The sequence below is a fragment of the Letharia lupina genome (assembly GCF_014066315.1).
Source record: "Letharia lupina isolate WasteWater1 chromosome Unknown contig_11, whole genome shotgun sequence".
In the NCBI taxonomy this organism is placed as follows: Eukaryota; Fungi; Ascomycota; class Lecanoromycetes; order Lecanorales; family Parmeliaceae; genus Letharia; species Letharia lupina.
The window spans coordinates 1,685,982-1,713,516 of NW_023502980.1; the positions used below are offsets into that span (position 1 = coordinate 1,685,982).

At 50.1% G+C, this 27,535-nt stretch overlaps 7 protein-coding genes across 7 annotated transcripts; 4 read left to right on the plus strand and 3 right to left on the minus strand.

The window, feature by feature from the left end:
* Positions 1-3,230: 3,230 nt before the first annotated feature.
* Positions 3,231-4,421, minus strand: HO133_001059 (uncharacterized protein; the record flags this gene model as incomplete). The annotated part of the gene is made up of 1 exon (XM_037291991.1): positions 3,231-4,421. One exon carries the CDS (start codon positions 4,419-4,421, stop codon positions 3,231-3,233), a length of 1,191 nt encoding a protein of 396 aa, XP_037152353.1.
* Positions 4,422-6,312: 1,891 nt separating this feature from the next.
* On the minus strand, positions 6,313-9,336 carry HO133_001060 (uncharacterized protein; the record flags this gene model as incomplete). Its single annotated transcript, XM_037291992.1, has 6 exons — positions 6,313-6,545; positions 6,604-7,425; positions 7,478-7,825; positions 7,875-8,847; positions 8,895-9,205; positions 9,261-9,336. 6 exons carry the CDS (start codon positions 9,334-9,336, stop codon positions 6,313-6,315), a joined length of 2,763 nt encoding a protein of 920 aa, XP_037152354.1.
* Positions 9,337-9,708: 372 nt separating this feature from the next.
* HO133_001061 (uncharacterized protein) lies at positions 9,709-10,634 on the plus strand (the record flags this gene model as incomplete). The annotated part of the gene is made up of 4 exons (XM_037291993.1): positions 9,709-9,761; positions 9,821-10,003; positions 10,057-10,415; positions 10,477-10,634. 4 exons carry the CDS (start codon positions 9,709-9,711, stop codon positions 10,632-10,634), a joined length of 753 nt encoding a protein of 250 aa, XP_037152355.1.
* Positions 10,635-11,901: 1,267 nt separating this feature from the next.
* HO133_001062 (uncharacterized protein) lies at positions 11,902-12,977 on the plus strand (the record flags this gene model as incomplete). The annotated part of the gene is made up of 3 exons (XM_037291994.1): positions 11,902-12,015; positions 12,088-12,359; positions 12,419-12,977. The coding sequence occupies 3 exons, from the start codon at positions 11,902-11,904 to the stop codon at positions 12,975-12,977; spliced, it is 945 nt and encodes a 314-aa protein (XP_037152356.1).
* Positions 12,978-13,317: 340 nt separating this feature from the next.
* Positions 13,318-15,136, plus strand: HO133_001063 (uncharacterized protein; the record flags this gene model as incomplete). The annotated part of the gene is made up of 3 exons (XM_037291995.1): positions 13,318-14,292; positions 14,355-14,626; positions 14,731-15,136. 3 exons carry the CDS (start codon positions 13,318-13,320, stop codon positions 15,134-15,136), a joined length of 1,653 nt encoding a protein of 550 aa, XP_037152357.1.
* Positions 15,137-15,552: 416 nt separating this feature from the next.
* HO133_001064 (uncharacterized protein) lies at positions 15,553-20,136 on the minus strand (the record flags this gene model as incomplete). Its single annotated transcript, XM_037291996.1, has 6 exons — positions 15,553-15,772; positions 15,830-16,167; positions 16,221-16,551; positions 16,603-16,853; positions 16,908-19,631; positions 19,693-20,136. The coding sequence occupies 6 exons, from the start codon at positions 20,134-20,136 to the stop codon at positions 15,553-15,555; spliced, it is 4,308 nt and encodes a 1,435-aa protein (XP_037152358.1).
* A 1,996-nt stretch (positions 20,137-22,132) lies between these two features.
* Positions 22,133-27,406, plus strand: HO133_001065 (uncharacterized protein; the record flags this gene model as incomplete). The annotated part of the gene is made up of 4 exons (XM_037291997.1): positions 22,133-22,411; positions 22,527-22,920; positions 22,969-23,251; positions 23,302-27,406. 4 exons carry the CDS (start codon positions 22,133-22,135, stop codon positions 27,404-27,406), a joined length of 5,061 nt encoding a protein of 1,686 aa, XP_037152359.1.
* Positions 27,407-27,535: the final 129 nt, after the last annotated feature.

Below are 27,535 nucleotides of genomic sequence, written 5' to 3' on the forward strand. Positions count from 1 at the left end.
AATCTTTATAATATAAAGGCTTTAAGAATATTAAAGCTTATCTATTCTAACGCGTTTAGATTATTATTATCTCTCTTAAAACTCTTTATCTCTCTCTTTTTTTATAAATATATTTATCTTGTTACGAGCGTACCCTTGACACACCACTCAGCCCTCAGCCCTATGGCTAGCGGGCCTTGGCGGAGGCATCTCCTACTATATCATGCCTCCTTCCTACATACATAGTTCGGTAGCCTTATTATCCTCGTTCTACCTCACCCATACTGGTATCGCACCTATGCTGGTCCTGACATTATAATAAGGCTCCTTCGTACCCCCCGGCGAAGAGAAATGTAATTCGGGCACACTCCATTCGAATTAGCGGACGAATTCAAAGAAATGCGCTGGCAGGGGCTTTGTCAAGACGCCTTAAATGGATGAGACATCGTATCCCTGGGTAAGCCCACCAGACGGGTAACTCGATTCCAAAGAGCCTAACGGGACAGCGGAACGGCCTCGCCAGAACAGTGGGCGAGGGATAAATAAGGCACAGGGACTATTCGTACGACTAGCGAATTGATAATAGAAAGAAATCGTCACAAACCCCACACACAGTGAGCCTGCTACAATGGCAGCAAAGGTATGACCTCTTCACTGAGCATGTCGACAACACACACATAGTGAGCCTGCTACAATGGCGACGGGAACAGCCCCGAAACGACTCGATTCGACCTCTTCACTGAGCATGTCGATAACACACATAGTGAGCCTGCTACAAGGGCATGTGCGGCATTTACATAGTGAGCCTGCTACCAAATGGCATTCAATACATTCGATTCTTACCACCTACCTCCTTACCACACCTACGAATCGACAGAGTTGAGACAAAGGATGGAATGCAGGATGGACTTGATGGCAAGAGCATGGGAGACACAGGGCAAATCTACAGTGAAGCTCCCAGGCCAGGCTGCCAAAAGGTGTTGGAGGTGAATGCATGCGTTGGATTTTCTTCAATTCTATTGATGGACTTGATGGCAAGAGCATGGGAGACATAGGACAAATCTACAGTGAAGCTCCCAGGCCAGGCTGCCAGTAGGTGTTGAAGGCAAAAAAAAGTGGAGGACTATGGCAAGCAGACTGGGCAAGGAGAAGAACTCGGAGAATCTTGCTGGCACGCAGGCAAGATATGGCCAATATCTCCAGGATCTCTGAAGGACAATGCAGGTATGGCACAGTCAAGACCAGCATGCGATCCGGCAAAAAATCATCCGATGTTTTCGACTGCTACCGCTACACCTCGGCAAATCGTCTCCGGTCGAGGCCTACACGGACTATGGATGTTTGGAGACACAGGGCAAGCAATGGGCGTGCATCTCCGGTCTACCAGCCATGGGGGGCCATGGCTATTGAGAGGGGGGTAGTGTTACGAGCGTACCCTTGACACACCACTCAGCCCTCAGCCCTATGGCTAGCGGGCCTTGGCAGGAGGCATTCCCTACTATATCATGCCTCCTTCCTACATACATAGTTCGGTAGCCTTATTATCCTCGTTCTACCTCACCCATACTGGTATCGCACCTATGCTGGTCCTGACATATCTTTCTAGATAAATAAAAAAAATACTCTTAAAAGAGTAATAAGCTTTATAAATTTATTTTAATAATATTCTCGAAGCTAGCGTTAATAATACTAAAATTATTTCATATTTTAGAGATATATTAAGTTACTTTCTCGTTAGAATAATATAAAAAGACGAGTTTTCGCTTAATAAATAGCTATATTATATTAAATAATAGACTCTATTTAATAGTAGAATATCTAAAAAACTTTAAAAAAGCTCGCTAATAATAGATATAATATAGCTAAATTAAAGATATCTTTAAGATAATATTATATAAAGAATACGAAGTAGATAGTCTCTTAATAAAATCTCTCTCTCTATAATAACAATAAGATATCTTTAAACCCTCTATAATAGACTATTAACTCCGCTATATCTCTTATATAAATTTTATTTTAAATAATAATAACGTCTATAAGCCTTAATAGCTATCTAGAAATCTTCTTTATCTTATAAAAGATAATAGTAAAATCTTTTAAAATCTTTATAGTAAATCGTTAACTTCGCTATATTTCTTATATAAATTTCGTCTTAATAGATAATAATATAAATAAATTATTAAAAGTCTTTCTTATCTTATTTTTTATCTTATTATAAATAATAGTAAGATCGCTAATAATAATAACGATATCTTAATAATATCGCGCTTTATTTTAATATAGCGCCTATATAAATATAGCGTAGCCACCCTAAAATTATATTAACAATATTTTATTTAGTATTGGCTGAGGTATAGAAGCATCCAGCCTATCCACAGAACAGAATAGAATAGAATGTGGCTTTCTTTCTTTCTTCTAGAACTCACATACATATATACATACATACATACTACGTTAGCTAGAGCCGTTTACTCCCTAGGGTAGTTCAAGCGTGGGAGGAGGATGCGTACGTACGTCAAGGGAGGGAATATACTCGTGTGGCTAGGTAGCTAGGTAGAACGTGGGGGCTCTGCCGTTGGGGGTGAGGGGGGTTCAAAGTGGTCCGTCTTTCCCGGACCTTTAGCCCGTGCTGCGTTATTGCTGACGCTTGGGCAAGACTGCTGCTTCTTCTGATGGCTTGGCTGGAGAGGTGGGAGGGAGGTTGGAGGGGAATGGGAGGAGCGGGGTGATCTTTTGGGTTGTATGGTGATTCGGATTCCTTTTGCTTGCTGCATGGACGTTTGAGGTAGTCTCGAGTCACTATTGTGCCCCCCCACCACCAGCCCCCCCCCATTTCTCTCCAACCGTCATCCCATTCTAGCACGCAAGTATCATACCCCTGTACCTCTCCACGAATTCCCCCGTCGCCTCTACAAACATTTTCACGTCATTCATCCCCAGCTTGATGTTTAACGCTATAAATCCCCGCTCAGCTAGGTAGATGCTTTTGGAGAGCATGTGGTGGTAGAAGAGGGATTGGAGGTGGGGGTATGATGGGGGGAAATGGATGGCGAGTATGGAGCCGATGCCTGATATGTACATTGGTGAATTTATTGTTGTTCCGTTTGAGAATTGATGGTGATGAGTATCCGAAAGGGTGCCATTGGTAGTACCGTTCGTGGTGTGGTGACCAGGGGCTAGAGGAAAGTCAGTTGTTGTGTCGAATGCGAATCGAAGAGAATATGAGAGAGGGTTTAAGAATGAGTGAACATTTAGAAAGCATTCTCGCTGGGCCAAAGTGAAGTCGCATTACCTTTCAAGGATCCTTCATCGGCACCATCCGTATGAGGTACATCGCCATACAAACGCTTCTCAATGACATCCGTCACCATCTCCTTCAACCGTTCCCCCAGATCATTCAGACGATTAGTAGTTTCCTCATCCAAAACTTCACATCCCGCACATCCAGCAGCCATGCTAATGACATTATTGTTGAAAGTCCCGGCATGCGCCAGACCTCCACTCTTACGGGGATCATACATCTCCATGATATCCCGCCTTCCCCCAAACGCTCCGAAGCTCATCCCTCCCCCAACCCATTTGCCCAGGGTCATGAGGTCAGGCTGAATGCCTAATTTATGACCCAATCCGCGATAGGAAAGGCGACTAGTCATGACTTCGTCGAAGATGAGGAGAGCATCGTGGGAGGAAGCGTAGAACCTAAGGTATTGTAGGAATGGAAGAGAGCCTGGGATCGCACCTGCGTTACCTAGCATTGGTTCCACCAGGATGACAGCCAAGCTTTTTGGTGGGAGGGCCGAGAGGACCTCTGCGGTCCGAGCGATATCATTGTATGTACCAACCACCCACTCATGAGGTAGATTGACGCTCTTTGTCGCGGATCCTTCTAGCGGGTTGCGGAATGAAAGAGTAGCTCCATGGTACCCGCCTCGAAAGACTAGGATCTTTGTTCGACCCGTCCATGCCATTGCGGTAGCGACAGCCATCATGTTCGCCTCGGTGCCAGAATTGGTAAACCTTACGAGCTCCATTGTAGGCGTGAATCGCTCGCAGACCAATTTGGCAAGCCTCTTCTCATACATATTATTCCCACCAAGGCTCCATCCTCGAGTAAGAGCCTCGTCGATTGCTGCACGGATGGTAGCATCGTTGTGTCCGAAGATCCCGGCAGTATATTCGCCAAGGAAGTCGGTGTAGGTGTGACCGTCAAGGGAGTTGAGGGTACATCCATTGCCCCAGGCGAAGTTTAGGGGGAAAGGGTTGGCATGGAGGACAGTCCTTGTGTTACCACCTGGCTGGCATTGGCAGGCTAATTGGTGGGCGTGGAGAGAGGTTGGATTGCGGTGGGTGTATGAGGAGTGTGCTTTTGCCAAGGCATCTTTGGAGACTTGCGTCAGCTTGAGATGCTCTAACTCTGAGGAAGGCAATTGGGTTGGAGACATTGAAGAAGGTGTGGCAGACAAGCTGGAAGCAAGATGGAGAGAGGTTCAGAGGATTGGGAATTTGTACTCTGAGAGAGGCAATTGGGTGGAGGAGTTTGGAAGTGAAGGAAAAGACAGAAGATTCGGAAGGTGTCGGGCAGGGGCGATTGTCCATTCTTAAGGATAGTCAGAAAAATGAGAAAAAGCTCCGTGGTATGAGGAAATAATTAAGTGAAGTTGGCGTGGAAGCCGTCCTTTCTCCTTCTTTCTTCTTCTTCCTCCGAAAAGCGGTGCCAGCTTTTGAGCAACACTCACCGACTTCGCTGTCTAGCCTCCACCTCTTCAAACATGCCGAATGGAGACTTCTTTACACCGCAACTCGTACCCGCTTACAATGGAGTAGTTTTGGCTAATCCTCCTGTCGGCTTTCTTTGAAAGGAATGTCATTACTGATGTGTGGCATTGTTCCTCCGTATACTTATATTCATTGTGGGCCGCACCAATCATATCTCGGTGTACTGTACATACGGTACATGTACCTTAAGTAAGGTACCTACTCTAGCGTGCCGAAACCGCCCGTCCCCTCGGTTCGGGTAAAGTAGACTAAGGTATCAACGTGTAACTAACCCGTATAAGGTACCTTATCCAACCGACGTGACAGGGATCTTTCAATCTCTACAGCTTCACCATCAGCCGCATCAGCAGCTCGCAATTATTTCTTCTTATCTTCTTATGGGGAGTTTAGCTTTTATTTTTATGTTTTCTTTTTTTCAATTCAAATAGGTTGGCCCTACGCGGACAACCCCTATCTATTCCGCGTGTAGTACGGTACCAAGCATATCAGGCGTACAGCTTCTCTAATCGGTTAACCTCGAACCGGAGCTAAGGTCGATCGAGTACCTAAAGTCTCGCGCACAGTCGCCCTCGTTAGTTGATCTCGCTCGGCTTGACAGTCAGGCGTACTTTGGGACTACAACTCCACGAGGAAAGGCTATACGAGGAGGGGTTGCACGAGACGGGCAACGAGGGGCTAGGGGGGGTAAGGGTGTTTACACAAGGAAGGTAACGAGGCAGCATACGACCCCAACAACGAGATGGACAAGGACGTACATCGGCATACATCCAGAGTGATGAGGGGATGTCTAATGATTTCTAGCCGTAGCAGATCTAATTAATCACTTGAAACGAACGATAGAAAAATGATATAAAAACCCTATTTTTGAATTCGTCTGATGTGATCAAATTAACAAGGAGAGGTCAGGGAAGGCTTTCCTTACGACCACAAAGAGCCTTCGCTCCTAGCTGCATCCTTGTTTCGTTGTTGCTAACACGTACGGCAGAAACAAGCAATATTGATAGGGTGGACTAAATACCGAGTGAATGCGTGTTTACCTGGCTGTGCATCTCTCCCGGTGCGAAGAGGCTGCTGGTACCTCGTGAGTGGGGAAGGTGTCATTGGAGCTTATGCTATACTTACGCTTTGCATCTTGCGCCATGCGTGGCCCATATTCCGCGCCGGACCTCTCGGTATAAACTTCGTTTCATCAACGACCTCTATCTCAATCAAAAGAGAAGGCACGAACTTGCAAGTCCTTTGGAGGGACCCCCATAAAAAACTCTCGAACTTTCACCGAGTAAAATTTTCGCGTGCCGTTAGGTCATTGTTTTACGGTGACTTGTAGAAGTGAAGACTGAAGCAACTGTCTCTCCCAGTGTTGCTCACCGTTACAGTGAGGCCGGGTTTATGTAATAAACTTAGAGCCCTTTGCGGATTGCATTCATAGGATTATCGATAAAAAGGCGAGATGTGTGGCAAGGACGTATTCAAGAAAAATACTTCACAGACAGTAAGGTTTGGACTTCTGACTACCTACATCTATGCATTAGTGTCCGTGCAGAAGAAACATAATGTCTAAGACACGCTTCCAACAAGCAAAGCAGCAACGCCCTCCTCCTCGCTTCTTAATGTTATCTTTGTCGTTACGCCGCTCTTCGCCGAAAATGCCATCTTCACCAGAGCCGCAACTTTGCCTCCACCGAGGGTCTTGCCGTACAGCTTGAGGGTGTGCGTGCTGGTCGAGAGAGTGACGTCCGTACCATCGAGCGGCTGGAGAGAGAGCGCTTTCGTGAGCTGTTCCGTGGCATCTGCGAAAGAGAAAGTCAGTCTTTGCATGTTGGCTGAGATTGCAATAGCAATACTCACCTGCTATGCTCTTAGCACTACTCAATTGTAGCGTTTCGGAGGCCTCCTCGCCATTGGCGCCGGTTTGCTCCCATGCATGGTCGAAGCTACCAGCGAATGCGGGCGTGACGTAGTCGCTGCCTAAGAGCTCCAAATCTTCGACTTGGTACTCATCCTCGTAGCCGCTCTCGTCTGGCTCCCCAGTGGTAGGATCAATCTCCTTGCTTGTGAATTTAAGGACATTGGTGAAAGATGTGACGGGATACGCGACGTCGCTGGATTTCTTGAAGCTCACGAAAACCGTGCCAGGCTGGTCCGTGGCCAGCTTGGCGACGGGGATGGTGAAGTCTTCCTCCAATGATTCTTCATCTTCGGCCGGTGTGGCAACGACGGAGACCTCTTCTAACACGGTATCGGTCATGGTGTTTTTGATCTCATACTGCAGGACAAGATGCTCTTTGTATATGTGCTTAATAACGCTGACAACGTATTCTGTCTCCGTTTCCGTAAGCTCGACAGGAGGCGACGACCTGAGCAGGGCGCCATGCGCTTTGAGCTCTGGTATCTGCATCAGTTGCTGCGAATGTTTCTGTGCATTGGCGAGGGCGGCAGCGGCACTGTCGGATGTGCCATTGACTTGCGCTTTCTTTGGACCTGTGCTTGGGGCTTTTAGTGTTGGTGTTGCTGATGTCAACTTTTTCGTCCGTTCTTCGGCCAGTGCTTGTTCGTGACTGACAACGGGAATGGTGGACATGTCGAACGCCGTGGCAAAAGTAGCCTTATCATCCGCAGTCACATACATGACGAGTTGGTGCTCGAAAGTTGACAAGGAAAACATCGAGTCTGCGAGTACTGTCAGCACGGTCGACAGCGTTATCGATTTGTCTCAAAGTACCATTCTTGATGAATCGGTTCGCCATCTCATCTTCCTCGGTCATCAATCTCAGGTTTAGAGCCGCACGATCACGAACTTCGTCATCAATGTCGTCAAGGCACCTAGTCAGTAGAACAGTGACGCTGCGCTTGACCTCAGGATCCTTCTGGCCAACACCAAACTTTGCGAGCGCTGTGACTGCTGCGGCCCTGACCAAGGCATTCTCTAAGACGACGCGGTTGTAGATGTACCGGATGTACTTTGTCGGATGCGGAGTTTTAGGGCCTTCCACACCTAGCAGATGCAATATTCGAACTGCCAGCTTAGTAAATTCGCAATCCTCGATGAACTCGCACAGATGAGCCAAGGCTATGTTTGTTAGCCGTGGAAAACTCCGTGGAATATTTGAGGGACCGACCATCTTCCTTGCTACCTGGTACAAACTTGATCAGGTCAAACATGCTCTCAACAACACTCCTCTTGAAGTCATAGCCTCCCTCGTCCCGCAGTATACCACTCAGGAAGGTCAGCATGCCAGCCTGCTTGCTGGGGAACTTCAAACATAGGGTCCTTATGGCTTCAACGATCGTAATTTTGAATTCGTCCGTGATATCTGCCATAAAGCTAGATATCTGTTTCATTAGTCGATCCACGCTGCCTTCGTTTCCCGTCTTGAGGAGAGTCGTGATAGCGAAGGTAGCAATTGACCGGTTTGTGTTAGAGATTAAAGTCTCGATGTCAGGATTGCATGATTGAACGGCTTGCGGCTTGAATGAGGCGACATTGTGTAGAATTCTTATGGCAGCAAACTTGGTGACAGCTCGAGGAGAAGTTAGGAAAAGTTGGAGAGTATGGATGGCTTGGGTCATTTCTGCATCAGTGACATCGCGAAGATTACAGATGGCTTTGGCGGCCTCGAAGTTGACCATCTCAGCCTTGTGTCGAAGCCAGCCATCAAGGAGTTGCATCATGGGTCTCCTCAAGCTTGAGTCGTCTTCTATTAATTTGGCAGCCAATCTGACCAGCAAGATTGTGCCAGCGGGACTTTTTACAACGCCAGGGGTGCCAAATTGTTGAACCATTTTCACCAAGGCCATGCGGTCGTGTGATCTCATCTGGTACAACAGCCCAATAGCATGATACTGGTTCATAAAGTGCGTACTCGGTTGTAATGCTTGCGGGCTTCCAGATGTCGAGAAGCCAAGAGAAAAGCCGCTTGATGACTTCGACGAGGATGCTGCTTCTTGTGTCTCACTCTGCCACCTTCTGACCAGATCCCGAGCGATTGGAAGCAGATGGTACGAGGAAACCAGGGCAGCAGAGGATACAGAAGGACTCTTATCGACGATAGCGTTCTTGATCGACCGTTCAATTGCTTGTACGGTGGTTGCCTGCGGAGCTTTAGTAGGTCTACGCATACTACGTGGGCCATGCATACGTCTATAACTCTGCACAATGCTCGGATCGCGTTTGCCTTGTAGAGAACGTCGCTTTTTTCTGCCGTGTCTTTCATAATACTCTGCGTCACCATGATAACATCCGACGCAGAACTTGCCAGCTCTTTGAATATGAGGTACATCATCTGGCGAAGAGAGGGATCCTTGTTCTGAAAGAGCTTCGAGATACCGAAGAAAAGGTCTGTAGCTTCGTTCGACGGAAACGTCTCCCCGGTAAATAGGAGCAAGGCGATCTTGGTAAGAAGTATTCGACATTTCCTAGGAGATATAGGGGAGTAGTTGAACAGGCGAGCTGAAGCTTTGTGTCAGTGAAAAGACTTTGCCAGAAGAGCTGATGTGGTCCGTACCCTCTTGAAAGACAGCGGTCCTGTCGACCTTGACGATTGCCTGGTCGGCATCTTCATCCTTCTTGCTGTAACTCATGATGATGATGCGCTGAGCTCGAAACTAAGGTTTTGAATTCCAAGCCCACAAACCTCTTCACAGTTGTTGGTGACAGGCGTCTTGGGTTTTGGCACTGGGCTCGCAGCGCATCTGATTCCTATCGCACACGTCTCTTCCACATCTTCCAATTGATATTGCCTTGGTCAGTCTACGGAGCAAGTGGAAGCGATTGAGTAGAAACGAATGCCCAGGCATATGTAAAGATGGGAGCTCCCAGCGCCAGATCTCTTGTCCACAGGGCTGAGGCTACGGTGGCCCAACCGAACTTCAGAAACATTTCAGGCACTTCCCTCACTCCAATCCTACGAGGTGCCTCCATGGATTTTCTCCGCTGCCACACTAAGGCTAAATATGGATATGCCAATGAATGTACCGGTGGATGATCCTAATGCCGATACGGAGTGGTACGAAGCTGAATGTACTCTTCTACATAACTGGCAAGAGCTGATATCGACGTTTGCAGGAACGACATCCTCCGCAAGCACGGTGTTATCCCAGAGAAGCCTCCCTCTCCAACACCACTCATCCAAGAAGCTCTAGCCGAAGCCCGAAAGCAAGCCTATGGAAATCGGCTTGAGGAAAAAGACCTTGACGAGCTGAATGATTTGGAAGATGAAGAAGACGAAGCATTTCTTGCGAAGTACCGGTGGGTGTTTATCCCAGCTGTTGAAAAATAGGGTCTGATTACCATGCCTCAAGGAATCAGCGAATGGCAGAATTGTCTACAATAGCGACTGCGAGCGTCTTCAATCAGGTCTATCCTTTACAAAAGCCGGACTACCCTAAGGACGTTACGGAAGCCTCCAACAAGGCATTTGTCCTGGTTCATCTGACTTCATCACTTGGCACCAACATTGAATCTCGGCTGCTGACTGAACTGTGGCGGGAAATGGCACGGAAATTTGGAGACATTAAATTCTGTGAAATAAGGGCGGACATGTGCATCGAAGGCTATCCAGAGCGGAACACCCCAACGATTCTAGTGTATCGAAATGGAGATATTAAAAAGCAAGTGGTAACATTAAATGAGCTTGGTGGAGACCACACGACAATCAAAGGTACGTCTTGTCTATTCTCAATGCCGCAATGGATTGGATGACAGTGATTGACTTAAAATAGATCTGCAAAATCTGCTGGTCGGCGTTGGTGCTTTGAAGGCAACAGACCATCGCGTGGTCAATTCTACACGAGGGGATGGAGAAGTCCCATATAGCAGCATTCGCACAGGGAACCTCAATGCAGCTACGGCTGAGGACGATGATGATGACTGGGACTGAAATTCATTTGCAGCAAACAGATGGCGGTATCTCGATGCTCCGCATATCTGCCATGACAAATGAATGAGAACGCCAAACTGAGCCGTAGCTGTTCTATCATGCTAGCATCCGTTCCAATGGTGAGGGATGACCTCGAATGGCGAAAGTCTGCAGGGACTCAAGGCGCCCTATCCAAGCCTATCGAGGCGATACTGGGTATATCCAAAAAAAAGTCGACCGAATACGTGGGGTGAGGGAACAAGCATGCCGATAGGTACGTGGATGCACATGTCTTGTTATGAGATATGAGAATGGGTTTTGAGCATGCAAGCCTATCAGGCCCATCTTGAAAATTTGAATGTAAAGCATGAATCAGAGACTTACAGGATTCTCCAAACTTGTCGAGTTCGCACAGACTTGAGATGATGAGTCCATAACTCGTTGGACTTTGCTGCGCCTTTGTCGCCAATTCCTAGCTTAGTCTAGCTGTACCCTCATCGACTAATAACGATAAAGCTACGTCTGTGGGGACGGCCCTTCTACGGAGATTGTGCCAACTTACTCTCAAGCTCGTGGCCATCGCTCTGGTTGGATATTTGGACCTGACCGCCTTTATCATGTGTGGTTTAAGGTTATCCAGCGCCCGCAAAGGCCAATGGCAGTTGATCGAGGCTCGCGTGTTTCATGCATGACCGGCAGCTCTGCATGATCTAGACCGCCTGCCTGTGGATTTCTATCATTGAAGCTCCGTCCGAGAGTCCGAGGTACGTAGCTGGGTATGTGTACGCATTGAACCCTGTCCCCGAGTCCGAGGTACGTAGCTGGCATGTGTACGCGTTGGGACCTGTAAGCCAAAGGCAAGGCTGGGGATAGCTAACTAAATGTGTGGACTAGGCTCCCAATGATCTGACATTCTCAAGCTTTGAATCTGGAAGTTGTCCTTAAGTGGATACTGTGTCCACCTTTGACAGGGGATGATAGGCAGGTTCTAAACAGCAGACCAATGACTGGCAATCGGTTTAAGTTGGGATGATACTTTAGGTAAGTAATCTCATGAATGAAACCAACGCCGCGGCTGAACGTTGAAGGCTGAAGGCTGAAGGATGTGGTTCGGGTACTGCCGACTCTATCAATTTACCCCTCCTAATCTACTCTAGAGCCAAGGCCGCTTCGTTTAAATCGTCTTCACCGCTGCTGCTGCTACTGCTGTTGCAGTCCATTTCCCTTTCCTTCCATTCTCTCTTGTTCCACCCTTTCTTCCTCTTCCGTCTACTTGTCAAAGTCAAACATGGACTATTCATACTTTGCTCAACCGGCCCAACCTTACCAGTTCTTCGGCATTGCACCTGCAAAGCCAGAGCTCTCATATACCCCGCAGGAAGAGCCACACAACGACCCTCTAGTAAGCACCAAGCCTCTTATTCGCCCATTCGTATACCACTCGAACGTTAGGCTGCCTGCTTATCTCTCATAGGATATCTATGATCCCAACACTTTCCAGTTCTTCGACCAAAATGCCCACTTCAACCCTCCAGCCATCATTCCCTCAACGCAGTCACCCCCTCTCTCAATTCCCCAATCGGATTCGCTCCCAAACCCTCTGCCACTGCCTTATGACCGCTCGTTATCGCAGGACTTGACTGGGGATGTAGACTTGGATCAGGCCCCCGGAAGGGGGAGTAGTGACGACGACAAGGACAATCTCACACCTGCACAGAGTCGGCGAAAGGCGCAGAATAGAGCAGCGTACCACAGCCCGAAAGAAGAGCGATCCTGAGAAACTCTGCCCGCTAACGCGTCTGCAGACAGCGAGCTTTTCGCGAACGAAAAGAGCGGCACGTCAAAGACCTTGAAATCAAGCTCAAGTCCATGGACGCACACTCTACAGATCTCATGACGGAAAATGAGCGTCTGAAGCGAGAACTCGATCGGATAGCCACTCAAAACGAGATATTACGCGCGACCACGACTCCGAGGAGAGCACCACAACACGAACACTCTCATAACGCACATCATGAAGGACCATCCAGTCCAGAAGGTCTCACCTCGGGACCAATGATATACTCTCCCTCCACCTTCAACGCTGCTTTTGCGGAACACCATACTTCCGATTCTGAAGAGCCTATTTCACACCGCATTGAGATCTCCGAGACGACTGGCGAACGTTTGCTTGCAACGGGTGCGGCGTGGGACTTCATACAACATCATGAGCTATATAGGAGGGGCTTGGTGGATATAGCGGACGTATCCGAGAAGTTGAAGGAGAAGGTGGTGTGTAATGGAGCTGGACCTACCTTTTCGGAGCGAGATGTCATACAGGCGGTTGAGGATAGTGTGGGAGCGGCGGGAGACGAGTTGATTTGATTATATATGAGCGAAGGCTACCGAGGAAATGATTATGTAGATTTTTGTCACAACAAATTAATCAAGAGTTTCTCATGACTCATCGCCTAACTTCTGTTTACTTCCCCAGACTAGGTATTCTCACTCAATCCCACCTCTCTCCATTACATGACCACGAAAGGGGAACATATCACCGCTGAAAGTGCACATCCCCAATCTACTTTACCGGGTTCCTCCCAAGCCAGTGTCTCCGCAAACGACGAATCAGCAGGTGCCAAGACCAAGCGCGCCATTGACCGAGGGGCAGAAGCCCGATACCACTGCTCGTGCCAACCAGATTAAGTAGGTGACAAGGCCAAACATGCCATTGACCGAGGGGCAGAAGCCCAGCGAAGCTGCTCCTCCCGAAGGAGAGAAGCCTAGCAAAAACGCCCTGAAGAAAGCTGCAAAAGAAAAAGAAAAAGCAGAGAAAGCAGCGAAAAGAGAACAGCAAGAACGAGAAGAGAAAGAGAAAGCTGCCGCCAATGACACAGCCAGTCATCTCTACGGCCACCTCAACTACGAAGCGCCCCCTCCTTTTGCGGAAAAATTCGTCGACCTAGAAGACCTCGAAAGTATTGAAGAAGACAGCAGGGTCACGTTTGAAGCAAGAGTCGGCAATGCGAGGGTGCAGTCTGCGAAGCTGGGCTTTCTTGTGTTGAAGGCTGGCTTCGACAGCATCCAGGTTGTCATTGCTGAAGGGGGAGGGCAGAGTATTTCGAGGCAGATGATCAAGTGGTGTGGGGCTCTCCATACGGAGTCCATTGTACGAGTTACGGGTCTTATTAAGGCGCCGAAGGAGGAGGTCAAATCGACCACCATATCCCACCATGAGCTCCATCTCGAGAGTATCTACATCGTCGCTGAAGCTCCGGAGCAGCTCCCTATCCAAGTAAAAGACTGCAATCAACCTCCGCCTGGTGAAGAGGAGGGAGAAGCTGAGAAGGAGGGAATGCCAAACGTGGGGCTCAAAGCGCGACTTGACAACAAAGTTCTATCGCTGCGAGCACCTGCGAGTAAAGCTATCAGGAGATTGGAAAGCGAAGTCTCAAGGTTATTCTTCGAGTACATGATCCAGCACAAGTTTACAGATATACAACCCTCATACCTAGCCGGCGCAGCGACAGAAGGGGGGGCTGAAGTCTTTGAGGTCAAGTATTTCGAGGAAAGGGCGTTCTTGACCCAGAGTCCGCAATTTTTCAAGCAGATGGCAATAGCTGGGGGCATGAAGAGGGTGTTCTCGAAAGGGCCCGTCTTCAGGGCCGAGAATTCCAATACGAAAAGACATCTGACAGAAGTACGTTACTCTGCCCAGTGGCGTCTCCGCTTCCCAACCTTACAGTCTAATCAACATCGCAGTTCACTGGCCTCGACTTCGAAATGACCATCCGACACCATTACCACGAAGTCCTCTCTTTTGGCGAAAGCCTCATGATCTACATCATCCGCGGTCTACAAACACAAGAGTACCCCAAGAAGCTTACCAACATCATCAAGGAAGCCGGTTACCCCGAGGCTGGCACTTTCCAATTACCACCTGGCGACAAAGCTATTCGCATCACATTTGCGGAAGCGAAAGCGCTTCTGTCCGAAGCTGGGGTTGAGGCCGGGGAGCCGCATTCCGACATAGAGTAAGTGCCCCATTGCCATACCATACCCCCCACCTTTCCGTGCGTCCATCTGGTCGCCCTTTTGCGCCGAGACTGTGGGAGCATCCTACTCACACGGGCCTCAGCACCGCACAGGAGAAGGCCCTCGGCAAGATCATGCTCGAAAAGTACAAAACCGACTTCTACACCATCGACCAGTACCCGCGCTCCCTCCGCCCCTTCTACACGCACCCCTCCCCGCACGACCCCGCCCTCACAAACTCCTACGACTTCTTCATGCGCGGGCAGGAGATCATGTCCGGCGCGCAACGCATCCACATCCACGGCGAGCTCCTCGAAAGCATGCGGTCGAAGGGGGTGTCGCCCGAGGACGAGGGGTTCAGGCACTACACGGAAGCTTTCAAGTGGGGCTGTAGTCCGCATGGCGGGGGCGGGTTGGGCATGAACCGCATCGTGCAGTATTTCCTGGGGTTGAACAACATCAGGGAGGCGGCGCTGTTTCCGAGGGACCCGGGGCGGTTGGCGCCGTGAGGGGAGGTGGTAGGGAGTGTTGGGTGAGGTGGAGGGAGGATGGGTGGGATTGATGGGGATGGGGTTTGAGACTTGGGAGGGGGATGAGATGCTACTTGAGCGGAAAGGGTTGGCGGATTGCTGTTTGAGCCAGCTTTGCGTGAAACCTGACGGACATCGGGTAGACAATTGGCCGCTTGAATTGCTGTACGCCTGGACGAATTACAACCAGCGTCGATCTGTACATAGAAGCACGATAGCGCAAGTCTCGCAGCCGTGCTCGGGCGCCGTTACCATGATCCGAGCCTGTCCAACGCCTCGCTAAACAAAATCTGACAACCATCGCTCGTGTCGTCTGCATCGTCGGAACAACCTCAAGAGAACGCCGATTACACCAAGCCTTCTCCCCTTGAGAATCTGAATTCTGCTCCTGTGTTTCAAGGTCGATCATGTCCAGCGGCCTTCCCAACGCAAGTGTACACGTTGACGTGTCCGTGTCCAAGACTACCCACCGCGAGCATCATACGATGGGGGTGGAACGATGTACAAGCGATTGGGCTGGTCTTTGCCGATGTGAGGAAGGGAGTGTATGGTTGGATGGTATTGATGCTTGCGCCGTTGACGTTGAAGAGGGTGAGTGCGTGGGTGTCTGAGCCACTGTTTGATGGATCCTAGATTAGCAAAGGTAGGATTGTGGAGCAGAGCGAGACTCACGTAGCAAAAACCGGTGCATGCTCATGGACACTCAACGTCCTCATTGTGTCACTTGTGGCCGTAATCTCGCTAATCGGGTCATCCTTCCGAATATCCCACAGCTTCACCTCTCCATTCCTCGATCCGCTGATCAGCTCCCTAAAACCACCACGTTGCATATGCACGTTGGTGATCCACTGCTTGTGCTTTCGCCAACATCGGACCATGGCTAGAGCAGGCTTTTGGCGGGTATCGAAGATGCGGATAGCGCCGTCGCCGTAGCCGGCGCAGAAAACGTTGCCAGCGACTTGGTCCGACGTTAGGGAGGTTATGCAGGAACCGGAGCGGGCAGGGATGTCCTATTGTCGTTGTTAGTGTACTTCATGCGCGATTTCTGTAAAGGCGACCATACATTGGTGCAGATCTCTGTTGCAGCGTTCCACACTCTGATGACTTTAACGTCTCCTGCCACTAATAGCTTGCCTTGGCCTTGTTGCCAGTCCAGAACGAGTCCGGCATTCTTGTTACTTGGAAGAAGGTCCGTGAGTGCACGGAAGGCAGAGACCAATTCGACGTCCTCTGATTCGTAGTTTCGGAAGACTTTGATGACGCCGTCTGAAGAGCCAGTCATCATTAGAGCTTGATCATCTTCATTGATGAAGCGAGCTTCATTAATGCGTGATCCCTTTGGATTGCCATTCGAAAATCGATTCAATCGGCTACTCTGCTGCCAATTCCAGATACTGCCCGTTCAATTAACGTTTGCGTCATTGGCGGAAAACAGTAGGACATACCATATGCTATCACGGTCGTCGGCGATGGCAAGATGGTCCTCAAATTGATGGAAACACATCTTCGTAGGCTGACTTCCATTGTTGAAAAAACCAGTGGGCGTATCCCAAGGGCTGCTACTCGCGACTCCTTTTAGCGGTTGGGTCATTGCAAGTGTCTTCTCGTTGCGGACTCTCCTCCATAATCGAGAATTGTAATCATCGCTGCCTGGCTCATCAGGCTCGTTGGGCTTCATTTGCGGTTCACGGAAGTACTATCAGGTCAATGGGGTGACAATAAGAGGTGACGTCGCAGAGAAAAGACTTACCTCGATGGACCACTCGAAGAAGACACTTTCCAGTGGTAACGTCGCCGGCTCGTTAGGATCATGTTTCTTAAAGCCTTTTGGTAATGGGACCTTCGCTCGCTGATACTTCGCCGATGTTGATGTGGCATCATTTTGATTGGGCGGAGTGCTCCACTCTGCAGGTATACCTGGACGCACAGGACCTACCATTCGTTTCTGTTGGGCAGTCTGATGAGCAGTCTCCGAAGAAGATGGCAAGTTGTCCGTCGAGCCTGAGCCACCGAGACCGAGGTACTTCAAAGCAGCCGCCACACTCGCATTGCGCCTGAGTCCTGTAGATAGGTAGCCTTCACTCTTGTGCGGGTTCTGGGGCCCTGCCGGGGCCGTTGGATGCGATGCTTGACTAGTCGGTGCTGCTGAGGACTGCCGAGAGTGACCAGCTGATCGTTGCATGAGTCCAAGGATGTTGTCGATAACACGCAGAGCGTGAGGTGCGAGAGGTGAATTTACCAGCGTCTCGTGGACATGATCAACGATGATGCTCGCAGCCTGGGCGACTTCTGGGTGGCCATCAACGGACAGTACGAGTACATGTAGCCACATCGAGTTTTGAACACTGTTACGTGAGATCATCGAACTTTGAGCATTCTCCAGATCATCCTGACCTGTGCCGTTGGCTTTGATTCCGTTGTCGTATCCAGAGTACATGAGTTTATCTCTCTCCTCCACCAGATTCTCATAGGCTGCAACGAGGAACTTATTCTGGTATCTCTTGACAAATGTAGAAAAGAACACAAGCAGTTCTTTCCGTACCATAGCGTTACCATCTGTAGTCATGGACATCAAAGCCGAAGCTATGGTCTCTTCATTTTGCGCTACCTGCTCAGTGAGATCAGGAATTCCAAGAAAGTTCGTCAGCGCGTGTACAGCTGCTGCCCTCACTTCTGGTACCGGATCGATCACGAGCGCACAAAGACGATGGTGTGCGAAGCATCGGATGCCAACCCATTTTGCCTCGGGGAAATCCTTCCAAAGCATACTAATACATAGACAAGACCATTGACGAAGCAAAGGGTTCTCCGGGTCTTGGAGATAACCAATGCAGGCATCAATCAGATCTGGGGACAGGCACACTTGTTGACCTTGGGGAAATCCCCGGCAGAACATCGCGATGACGAAGGCAGACATAGCCTTATGTTCAGTCGCGTTAGCCACTGGGATTCCTGTCTCCGGGAGGAGGATTTTGGTGAAGTATTGGTACCCACTGTCTTTGAGTAGGTCTGCCTGAACAGCTTTTGCATCTACGGCAACTATGCGCGCCCAGATGAAGATCATGATGGCTTTAAGCTCGTGTGCTGGAGATTGAAGGAGTTTGACCACGTAAGGGAAGATTCCAATCGTAAGTGCGAGGTTGACGGCCCAAGGGCCGAGGTCCAGAAACTTACTTAGAAGAATCAAGGCTCTAAGCCGATGGACCTGGCTAAGTAGCACTTGGAGCACAATAGGTAGTTGGGTTGGAGCTTGCTGTTTGGGAGCCCCTTGCTGAAGGTAAACGTCGAAGGCCGTTAGTTGCTCGGTGAAGAAAGAAGAGTGTTGATACTCATATGGTTCACCACCTGTCTCAGCTTTCAACATTGGGTCGAGTTGGGATAAGACCATCTCGATCGCCAAGTCCCATGCTTCCCACAAAGGATGGTCGTGCGTCGAAGGTATCTCAGGCATGGACATCGGATGACATCCGTAAGACCTCATTATCCTTTGAGCAACAAGGAAATTTCGGAAGAGTGCTGCCACCATGAGATCCTGACGGAAAAGTTGCCTGAAGAGAGGCCTTGGGAGCACATTCCATGCAATTGTGTCAGTGATGGCAGTCAATATCCAGTTGAGCTCCCCTATTGGACTCCTTCGCTCCGCCGCGCGTCCGGGAACCCTCCGCACGTCTTTGACATTGAGTCCAATAGGCAGTGGATTCTCCAGAACATGATAAGTCATGGACATGATGATAGGGTTAGTGAGACAAGCAGTGAAGAGATCATTAGGAAGATCGGGGTTTGTCGGCAGCGTCTCTGTTTTCTGACAGGCTGCCAGCTGGATGTTGTTCGAGTAATTCTGCAGTTGTGCGTTTGGATCTCGTGCTCTGGCTTCCGCATTTTCTGCTTCATGCTTTTCGACGAAGCGGTCGAAGTTCGCAATGATATTACCGGCATGCGAACAGTCATAAATGTAGATGACGGGCCCCCCCAGCCACGCTTGCAAGTCATACATTGATACTGGGATATACTGGGTGTAGTCCTTGTTGAAAACCCAGAACTCGCCAGATGGTGTGGGCAAAGGGACTCCATGGCCGTTGTAGTGGAACAGAACCCGTTCCTCTTTTGCGTTCCGTCGTAGCGAAGTGCAAAACTTTTTGGTCTCTTCAACGGATGGATCCAGGTACTGCTTGTATCTGGTTTTCATACTCATACCTTCGTACTGATCTTGAAGCTTCTTCCCAATGATCTCCATCATCTTGCTTGCAGGCTGCGTCTGTGATATAGGATTTGTCCAGCACTCCTCGACAGCTGTGGGTTGCGTTTTGTAAACATCTGGAGGGTCCACCCCAATGTTGAGACATAAAATCAGAGCAGCGGACACTGTTTTTGAACGCTCTCTATGACGCCAGTCCTCTAGGGGTTTGATCCTCTCGTTGTCTTTCGGCTTTCCACCACTCTCATGTCGTTTATCGGTGAAGTACATGTAGAAAGTCTACTGAAAGTGTCAGCCAACCAAAATCTGGAGGCGTAGCAGAGGGCACCAGAAATAATACCGAATTGAGATGCCCAAGGAATTCGCTGGAGTTGTATTCATCTTCCCAACCGTGTCGGAGTTCGCCATGCTCTTCCACGCTTGTTTCCCTCGTTGGGGAAGTATTTTCTGGCTCATAGTTGGTCTTTGACCTTGTCATCGATACCTTTGGTCGGTGAGCGAAGGTTTGGTGGTTCTCTGTCCGAGCTCGAGAGTTGTACTGGGGTTCGAATGATTCATTATTGGCTTCGGACGAGGCTATAACCCCTGCTGCATGACCGTTCACCAGCACATTTCCTGGTCCATTGTTGTCCTGAAGACTTGCCCGACCATTCTCGAGGTTAACAAGGGGCCGGCCAGTAAGTTGCCCATTCGTTAATCCTCGTGGAGGCCCGCTAGCAGACTGGCTAAGTTGAGTTCCCGACAGCGAGGTGGTGTGGGTGGGAGCGTTGCTTTGGTGAAACATTGTCGACGCAGGTGCTGGAGAACTTAACAAAGCCATAATTTCCCCTACATTCAACCGTCAACGACATTCTCCTCGCACAGCTCGGGAATATCATATCCTGACACTGGCTGATTAAGACTTACTCTAAGTGGTCGTCCAATACCGTCATACTAGGCAGTGATCCAACAAATCTGGTGATCGGCATGCCAGTGCCCGTGCGATCAGCTCTGCCGAAGGCAAGAAAGAGTCTTTGGACGTGTAAAGGAGATGTGAGGCTTCTCTCCGGTCCTGGGCAGCGAGTATAAGACTAAAGTAGTTGTAGCAAGGTAGCGCAGCCGTATGATGACATGAGAGTCCCCTCGGTCGGCTAACTCATGCAGCCCCACAGTAGCTCCGGGTACCCCCGTAGCTCAAGCCGTATGTGGAGTAGCACTACAAGTAAAGTAATACCTTACACCAGATGGTTTGGAGATTTGTGAATAAGTACTGTACAAGCTATCAGAGAAAAGGTGGCATTTGATGTCTTTGGTTGGTGCATGGTATGTGAGCAATACCAGAGAGCGGAACTGCCACTCCTTCCCACTATCCTTGCCTAGCATCTCAACCTCAATATTAATACAGGGTGTGATCCTGAGCACTTGTGGATGTATTTCTGTTGCTCTAAACACATACAACGTAGAGAGATCAAAGCTGTTTCCGTTTCTACACATTTCTTTTGGTCTTATAAGAAGTCAAAGCTACGCACTTTAGGGGAAACCAGAGTCTCAGAGCCGCGTACACTTGGTAGCAATTGATAGGTCGCAAAAAGCAAGGCACGCAAAGTGAACAGATACACTGCGTCAAAGCATACAGAACTGCTTGACCTGCCTTCCTAACCTTCCTGGTCACGTTTTACGCACTCTCGATAATTTGTAGAGGTTCGACAGTGTCTGATAGATTGATCATACCGCCTGTTCAGCTGCCGCTGGTCCTGTTTCTTGGTGATCTTTCCCGACTGAAACATGACCTGGGGAAAGGCTGCGATTATAAGATCTCTCAGTGTCTCTTACATGGCGAATATACACAACACAAATGACGGCTCTTTTATACGTTCAGACATACGGCAGATGATCAGCGAGGTACGACAGAAGTATCGGGTGGGGAGATAAGGCGTATATACAGCCATCCTAGGCATTGGCAGAGGGGCCAAGTCCCTCAGTCTTTATGGCGAGGATGTCGAAACAGGAAGGATTGAAGATGGCAGGCAAGGCAAGGGAGAAAGTGAGAAGAAGAGGTTGATGTCCATCATGCCTGTCTGCCATGCGACACTAAGCCCCTGGAAGGATCTAAATTTGAAACAGCCACCAAAGAAATCCCAGCCCCACCTCTCCCTGAATCAAATGCCTACCTTGGAGTGAAAAATATACTGACACTCTGCTTGTCAAGACGCTGAGAACATATCGTCGCTCTTAAAATAGAAATGATTCGTCGTTCTATGGCCCACAAATAGAAAATACGGTAGTTCACATTTGCCGTCAATAGTTAAAGAAAATACTGCTTTCAGGTATCAGGAACGATCAACGATTTAGCGGAGGTCTTGGCGCCACCAGCGCAAAAGGACGCTAAGTCGCCAGGAACCCCAGGATCGCTTACAATCTTCCAAGGCATTGGAAGCCCAATAATTGTCCGTCCAAGTTCATAGTCATATCTTCTGCATCTCCCAGCACATTGACGACTGCATGAGTAGCCAGCGCATTGATTGTCGCATTGCATTTTCAACCTTTTTTCCTCTCCATGTCTCGTCGGTAGACTTGGGGCGCCGACTTTCTCTACAGCCGGATCCTCGCCGCCGCTCCCTGAACCCCCCCCCTGCTTCAGCTTGATTTTCAAGTCTACAACGGGCAGAGAGCCGTCACTCGCTCCATATTCTTCGACCATCTGATCTCGCGCAAACGCTTGTTCGAGTCCTATTCTTGTTGGGAGTGATTGCGGTCGAACTGCGAGTACATTGGTACATCGGCATCAAAGCCGCGCAATCATGTCATTTCTATTCGGCAAAAAGAGCAAGGAGGGGAAAGGTCAGACTGCGCCTATTCAGAGACCTCAGGATATACAGACCGCGCCAGGATCAGGCACCTCGATACCCACAGTCAATGGTTTGAGGCCAAAAGAACGAGGGGCTGGGATACAGTCTCCAACGCCAGGTGCAGGTGCTGGTGCAGGCGCCAACATCTCCGCCAATCCGATCGAAAATGGAAATACTTCAAGTCCGGAGCATGGACAAGGTCAACGCGGACGACAAGATTCAGATTTATCGGTATGTCATTGTTCATTAATCACCGTCTGGGCCAGCCAGCCGCCATGATTCGTGGCAGTCGCTTTGGGGCTTTCGTTAATACTATGGAAATGATGCTGATTCTGTGCCCACGTAGCGTGGCCCACGGCCTGTCCCCAATGGGCCCCCTCCAGGTGTCAGCCCAGCAGCGCTATACCCCTGGTCTCAACGACAACTCACCTTCCCATCGTCTCAGCCAAATCCATTCCCTAGATATGGTGCGGCGGTCAATGCTACCTCGTCCAAGGAAGGAGACATATATCTGATGGGTGGACTTGTCAATGGGACGACTGTCAAGGGCGATCTATGGATGATTGAGTCTGGGGGCAGTAATCTTGCATGTTATCTGGTCGGAACCACCTTCGAAGGTCCGGGTCCACGTGTTGGCCATGCAAGTTTGCTAGTCGGAAATGCATTTATTGTTTTCGGTGGCGACACCAAAATGGATGAGCGGGACAAGCTAGATGACACACTCTACTTGCTGAATACCTGTAAGTGAAGTTCCAGCTAGGGACTGAGTATATCTCTGACATATCCAGCAACCCGCCATTGGTCAAGATCTATGCCTCCAGGACAAAGACCAGCGGGTCGATATGGGCATACACTGAACATCCTGGGTTCGAAGATCTACGTCTTCGGTGGACAAGTCGAGGGTTACTTCTTCAATGACCTTCTTTGCTTCGATTTGAACGCCTTGCAAAACGCCAATAGTAAATGGGAAATGCTCATTCAGACTAGCAACGAGGGTGGTCCTCCAGAAGGACAAATACCCCCAGCTAGGACGAATCACACTATCGTGAGCTGGAACGATAAGCTCTACTTGTAAGGGACTCTAGTGATCTTATCTGATGAACGGTACTGACCCTCTCTAGGTTTGGTGGCACCAATGGGACACAATGGTTCAACGATGTATGGTCATACGATCCGAAAGTTGTTGCGTGGACTCAACTTGACTGCATTGGCTATATACCCGCTCCACGTGAAGGGCATTCAGCCGCGTTGGTCGACGATGTCATGTACATATTTGGAGGACGTACTGAAGAAGGCACCGACTTGGGCGATTTGGCGGCGTTCAGGATCACTTCGCGGCGCTGGTACACCTTCCAGAATATGGGTCCGTCGCCGTCGCCACGATCCGGCCACAGTATGACTGCCTTTGGCAAAAATATTGTCGTCCTTGCCGGAGAACCAAGTTCTGCAGCCCGAGATCCGAGCGAGTTGAGCATGGTCTACGTGCTGAATACAGCGAAAATCAGGTATCCGAATGATCAGCAAATTCAGAACACACCAGCCGGCGAGCGCGTACCTGGAAATCGCAGGCCTAGTCAGGAGAGAGGAACGGGCCTTCCCAATCGGGGGATCAACGCTCCGAATGGCGCTCCAGAAGGTCTTAACAGAAAATTCAGCGGCTCGCGAGAAAGTATGGCTGGCGGATCCCGTGGACCAGCAATAGGACCGGGACCCGGACCCGGACCAGGGGGGCGGGGCCAAGATATGAGCATGGCAAATGGTCCCTCTCCGCCTGGTGGGGGATCTCGACTTCCTCGCGCTTCAATAGCACAAGCGCCTTCGGGGCCGCCTCCGCAGCAGCAACCTCCACCACCACGAGCAAATGGAATCATGTCGCCCAACAATGGAGCTAGAAGCAGAACCCCTACCAGAGAAAACCGTGGCTTCGGTCCACCTGTCGATACTGGCCGAGGACCGTCCTTCGAGAAAGAGAATGTGACTCCACCGATAGTATCACCGGTAGGACGAGAGGGGCCGAGACAAGGCCCAACCGCTCGTTCTATGAGTCCTGTGATCAACGGACGCCGCACGCCGACACAACAGTCCGGACAGCAATCAATGCAGCAGCCTCCACGATTTGCAGACCAGGCAGCCGACTATGATGAGCCCCAGAAGTATGATCCGTCATTTGGGATATTAGGATCGCGCCAAGCTGTTCAAGAACCTTCTCTAGATGAAAGCGATCGATTCCCGTCTGCTGGCCCACACCAGCAGCGATCCTTCAACGATCCATACGATGAGCCTAACGACGTTTCTATGAGGAACAACAGAGTTCAACGAGATGATTCGATTCCACGTCAGCAGTTGGAGCAGCTCGAGAACCAGCATCAAGGTCTACAGAGCCAGTTCGAGGGTCTTGAGAATCAGCATCAAGGTCTCCGAAGCGAGTATCAGGGTCTCCGAAGCGAGCATCAGGATCTTCAAAACGAGCATCAGGATCTTCAAAGCGAGCATCAAGGCCTTCAAAGCGAACATCAAGGCCTTCAAAGCGAACATCAAGGCCTTCAAAGCAAACATCAAGGCCTCCAAAGCGAACATCAAGGCCTCCAAAGCGAACATCAAGGCCTCCAAAGCGAACATCAAGGCCTCCAAAGCGAGCATCAAGGTCTGCAAACTCAACAACAAGATCTGATGCAAGCATTGGAAGCAGCAAAGAGCCGCAACGCCTGGTATGCGTCCGAAATGGCTCTAGCGCGCCAGGCCGGATACCAGCCGAATAACTCCGGGAGCCCACTTGACGAAAAGGCTGCTCAATCATTTGGCGACGATGATAAACCACTCTTGGAGGCGTTGATAGCTGTGCGCGCGCAGCTCGCTGAAGTGCAAAGCAATTTAGAGTCCCGTGAGGATGCCGCAGCGCAAGAGGTTGCGGCAGCAGAGCAGCAACGAGACACTGCAATTCGCGAAGCCGCCTACGCCAAAGCCAGGCTTGCAGCCCATGGTGGTAGTCATGTTGGTACGCCGCAATCCGACGCAGCGTCTCGAGACCTAGGCCCCGATGATCGATCGAGTGACATTGCTCGAAAGTTGGCTGTGGCATTGGCAGCTCAGAACGAGCTACGTGTCACAGTTGCTGCTATGACCAATGCAATTCATAGTGAGAGACAGGCAAGAGAAGCAGCCGAAGGTACTGCTGATGCTGCGCAGAAACGCGCAGCAGAATTCGACCGAGCTCGCAACCCTGGAGAGCTTGAGAGCTTGAGAAGCGAGCTTCATCAGGTCGGAAAGACTGCTCGAGAGGAATCAGCGGCGAAGTTCGAGGCACACTCTAGAGTGCAGCTGCTTGCGGTCGATAAGGAGGACCTGGAGCGAAAGCTAGGTGAAGCCTTGGAAAACACCAAGCAGCACAGCATTACTGTTGTATCGCTTCGAGAAGCCGTCACAGCTTCAACGGACAAGGCTTCCCTGCTTGAGAAGAAGCTTAACGACGAACGGAGACAAAGAGAGCTTGTGGATCAAAAGCTGCTACAGCTACGCGCGGAGCACGAAGAGCGGACCGCGGAACTCGACGATACCACACGCAAGCTTCGTGACGCTGAAGAAATGGCCAGTGCTAATGCTGCTGAGGCAAAGACTCATCGCCAAGCTATGGTCGCCGGTCTTGACAAATTGAATAGCCGGAGTGTGGCGGGTCAAAACATGCCAATTGAGGATGAGCGCGTACCGATACTGAAGGAACAGGTTGAGAATGCTCATGCTCTGGTTAGGAAGAACCAAACAGCGGCCGACGACGCAGCAGAAAAGCTCCGACGAGCAGAGGAGAGAATCGCAGGTTTGGAAGCCTATCAAGAGCAATCCAGCCGCGACAGTCTTGCTGTCCGCAAGCAGCTGCAAGATACTGTTCGAGAATTAATAGCATCGCAATCTCAGTATGGCGCCGTGCAGCGGCAATTGGAGTCCCACCAGCGAGATGCAAGTGCGTTGTCCGTACAGCACAGCGCCCTCAAGGAGCTATTGGATGAAAGAGGCATCTCCTCAGAAAATGGCAGATCTAGATCAAGGAATCTGGATAGTCCAGCATACCGTCTCGATACGCCAGACAACACCCGCCTTAGAGAGCTTGAGCAGGAATTGGAGGTTAGCAGACAAGCCCATCAAGAGACCAAGTCATTAGTAGAATCGAGAGAGCTACAAGCCGATAAGACGTACCGTGAGAAGCTAGAGCTTCTTGAGAACGACTACCAGTCTGCAGTGCATTACGTCAAGGGCACCGAGAAGATGCTTAAGCGTATGAAGGATGAGCTCACCAAATACAAGAAGCAAAACGAGCGTCTGCAGAGCGAACTCGATGTGGCTCAACGTTCCCAATCAGAGCGATCAATGGGCCCAGAGGCAGCTGCCGAATGGGAGCAAGAACGCCACTCCCTCCAGAAAGAGATCGAAGAGATACAGAGAAGTGTCAAGGATTCCCACTCTCAGCTCGAGGCCCAGATGGCGCAAGTCCGGTCCGAGCTCTACGCTGCTCAGCAGGAACGTGACCATTACCGCCAGAACAACGAACAAGCCCAAGAACAACTTGCACACACTACACAACAAGCGCGCTCCGAGCTCGACCAACTCAAGAACGAGAACTCCATGCTCGAAACACGCGCCCTAGACGCCGAACAGAAAGTCACCCTCCTCCTCGACCAGGTCGGCACCTCCGTTGGTAACTACAGACGCCAGTCCCAACAACTCAACGGCCATGGCCACGCCCGCGGCCTCAGCAACGTCAGCACCACCTCCACCAATCCTCCCACCAACTTCAGAGGCGGCCACTCCTACACGAACAGCGCCGACCCCAGCATCATTTCTGCCAGCGGCAATACCGAAAACAACCGCAACTCCCTCGCCCTCGACAGCCTAGCCTCTGAACTCGAAACCCTCCGCTCCCACTGGGCAGATACGCATCGCACCTACCGTCTCAGCAACCAATTCGACTTTGAGCGCTCGACGCCTAACAGTGCGGTAGGCCAGGGAAACATGAGCGATAGTCTGGCGAATTGGCGCAAGAGGCTCGATGCCGAAGAGGCGCAGAAAGGGCGTGGTTTGAGGGATAGCTCGGAGTCTGAGCCGGATCATCTCAGAGAGAGCGGTGTTATTCGACCGCATGAGAAGATGCCCGGGGGCTTGGCGGGCATCAGCAGTAGTGAGGATGAAGAGGAAGAAGAACGACGAGAGGGCCGTAGCAAAAGCTACGTTATCTGATGAGGAAGGGAGCGAACGGGTAGTGATGATACAGTACACGAGGGGACTGACCTGTTTCTTTTATATAGTGGTCCTCGGCGTTGGATGATGATTGTAATCCTTTTGTGGCGAGACACGTTTCATAGTGTC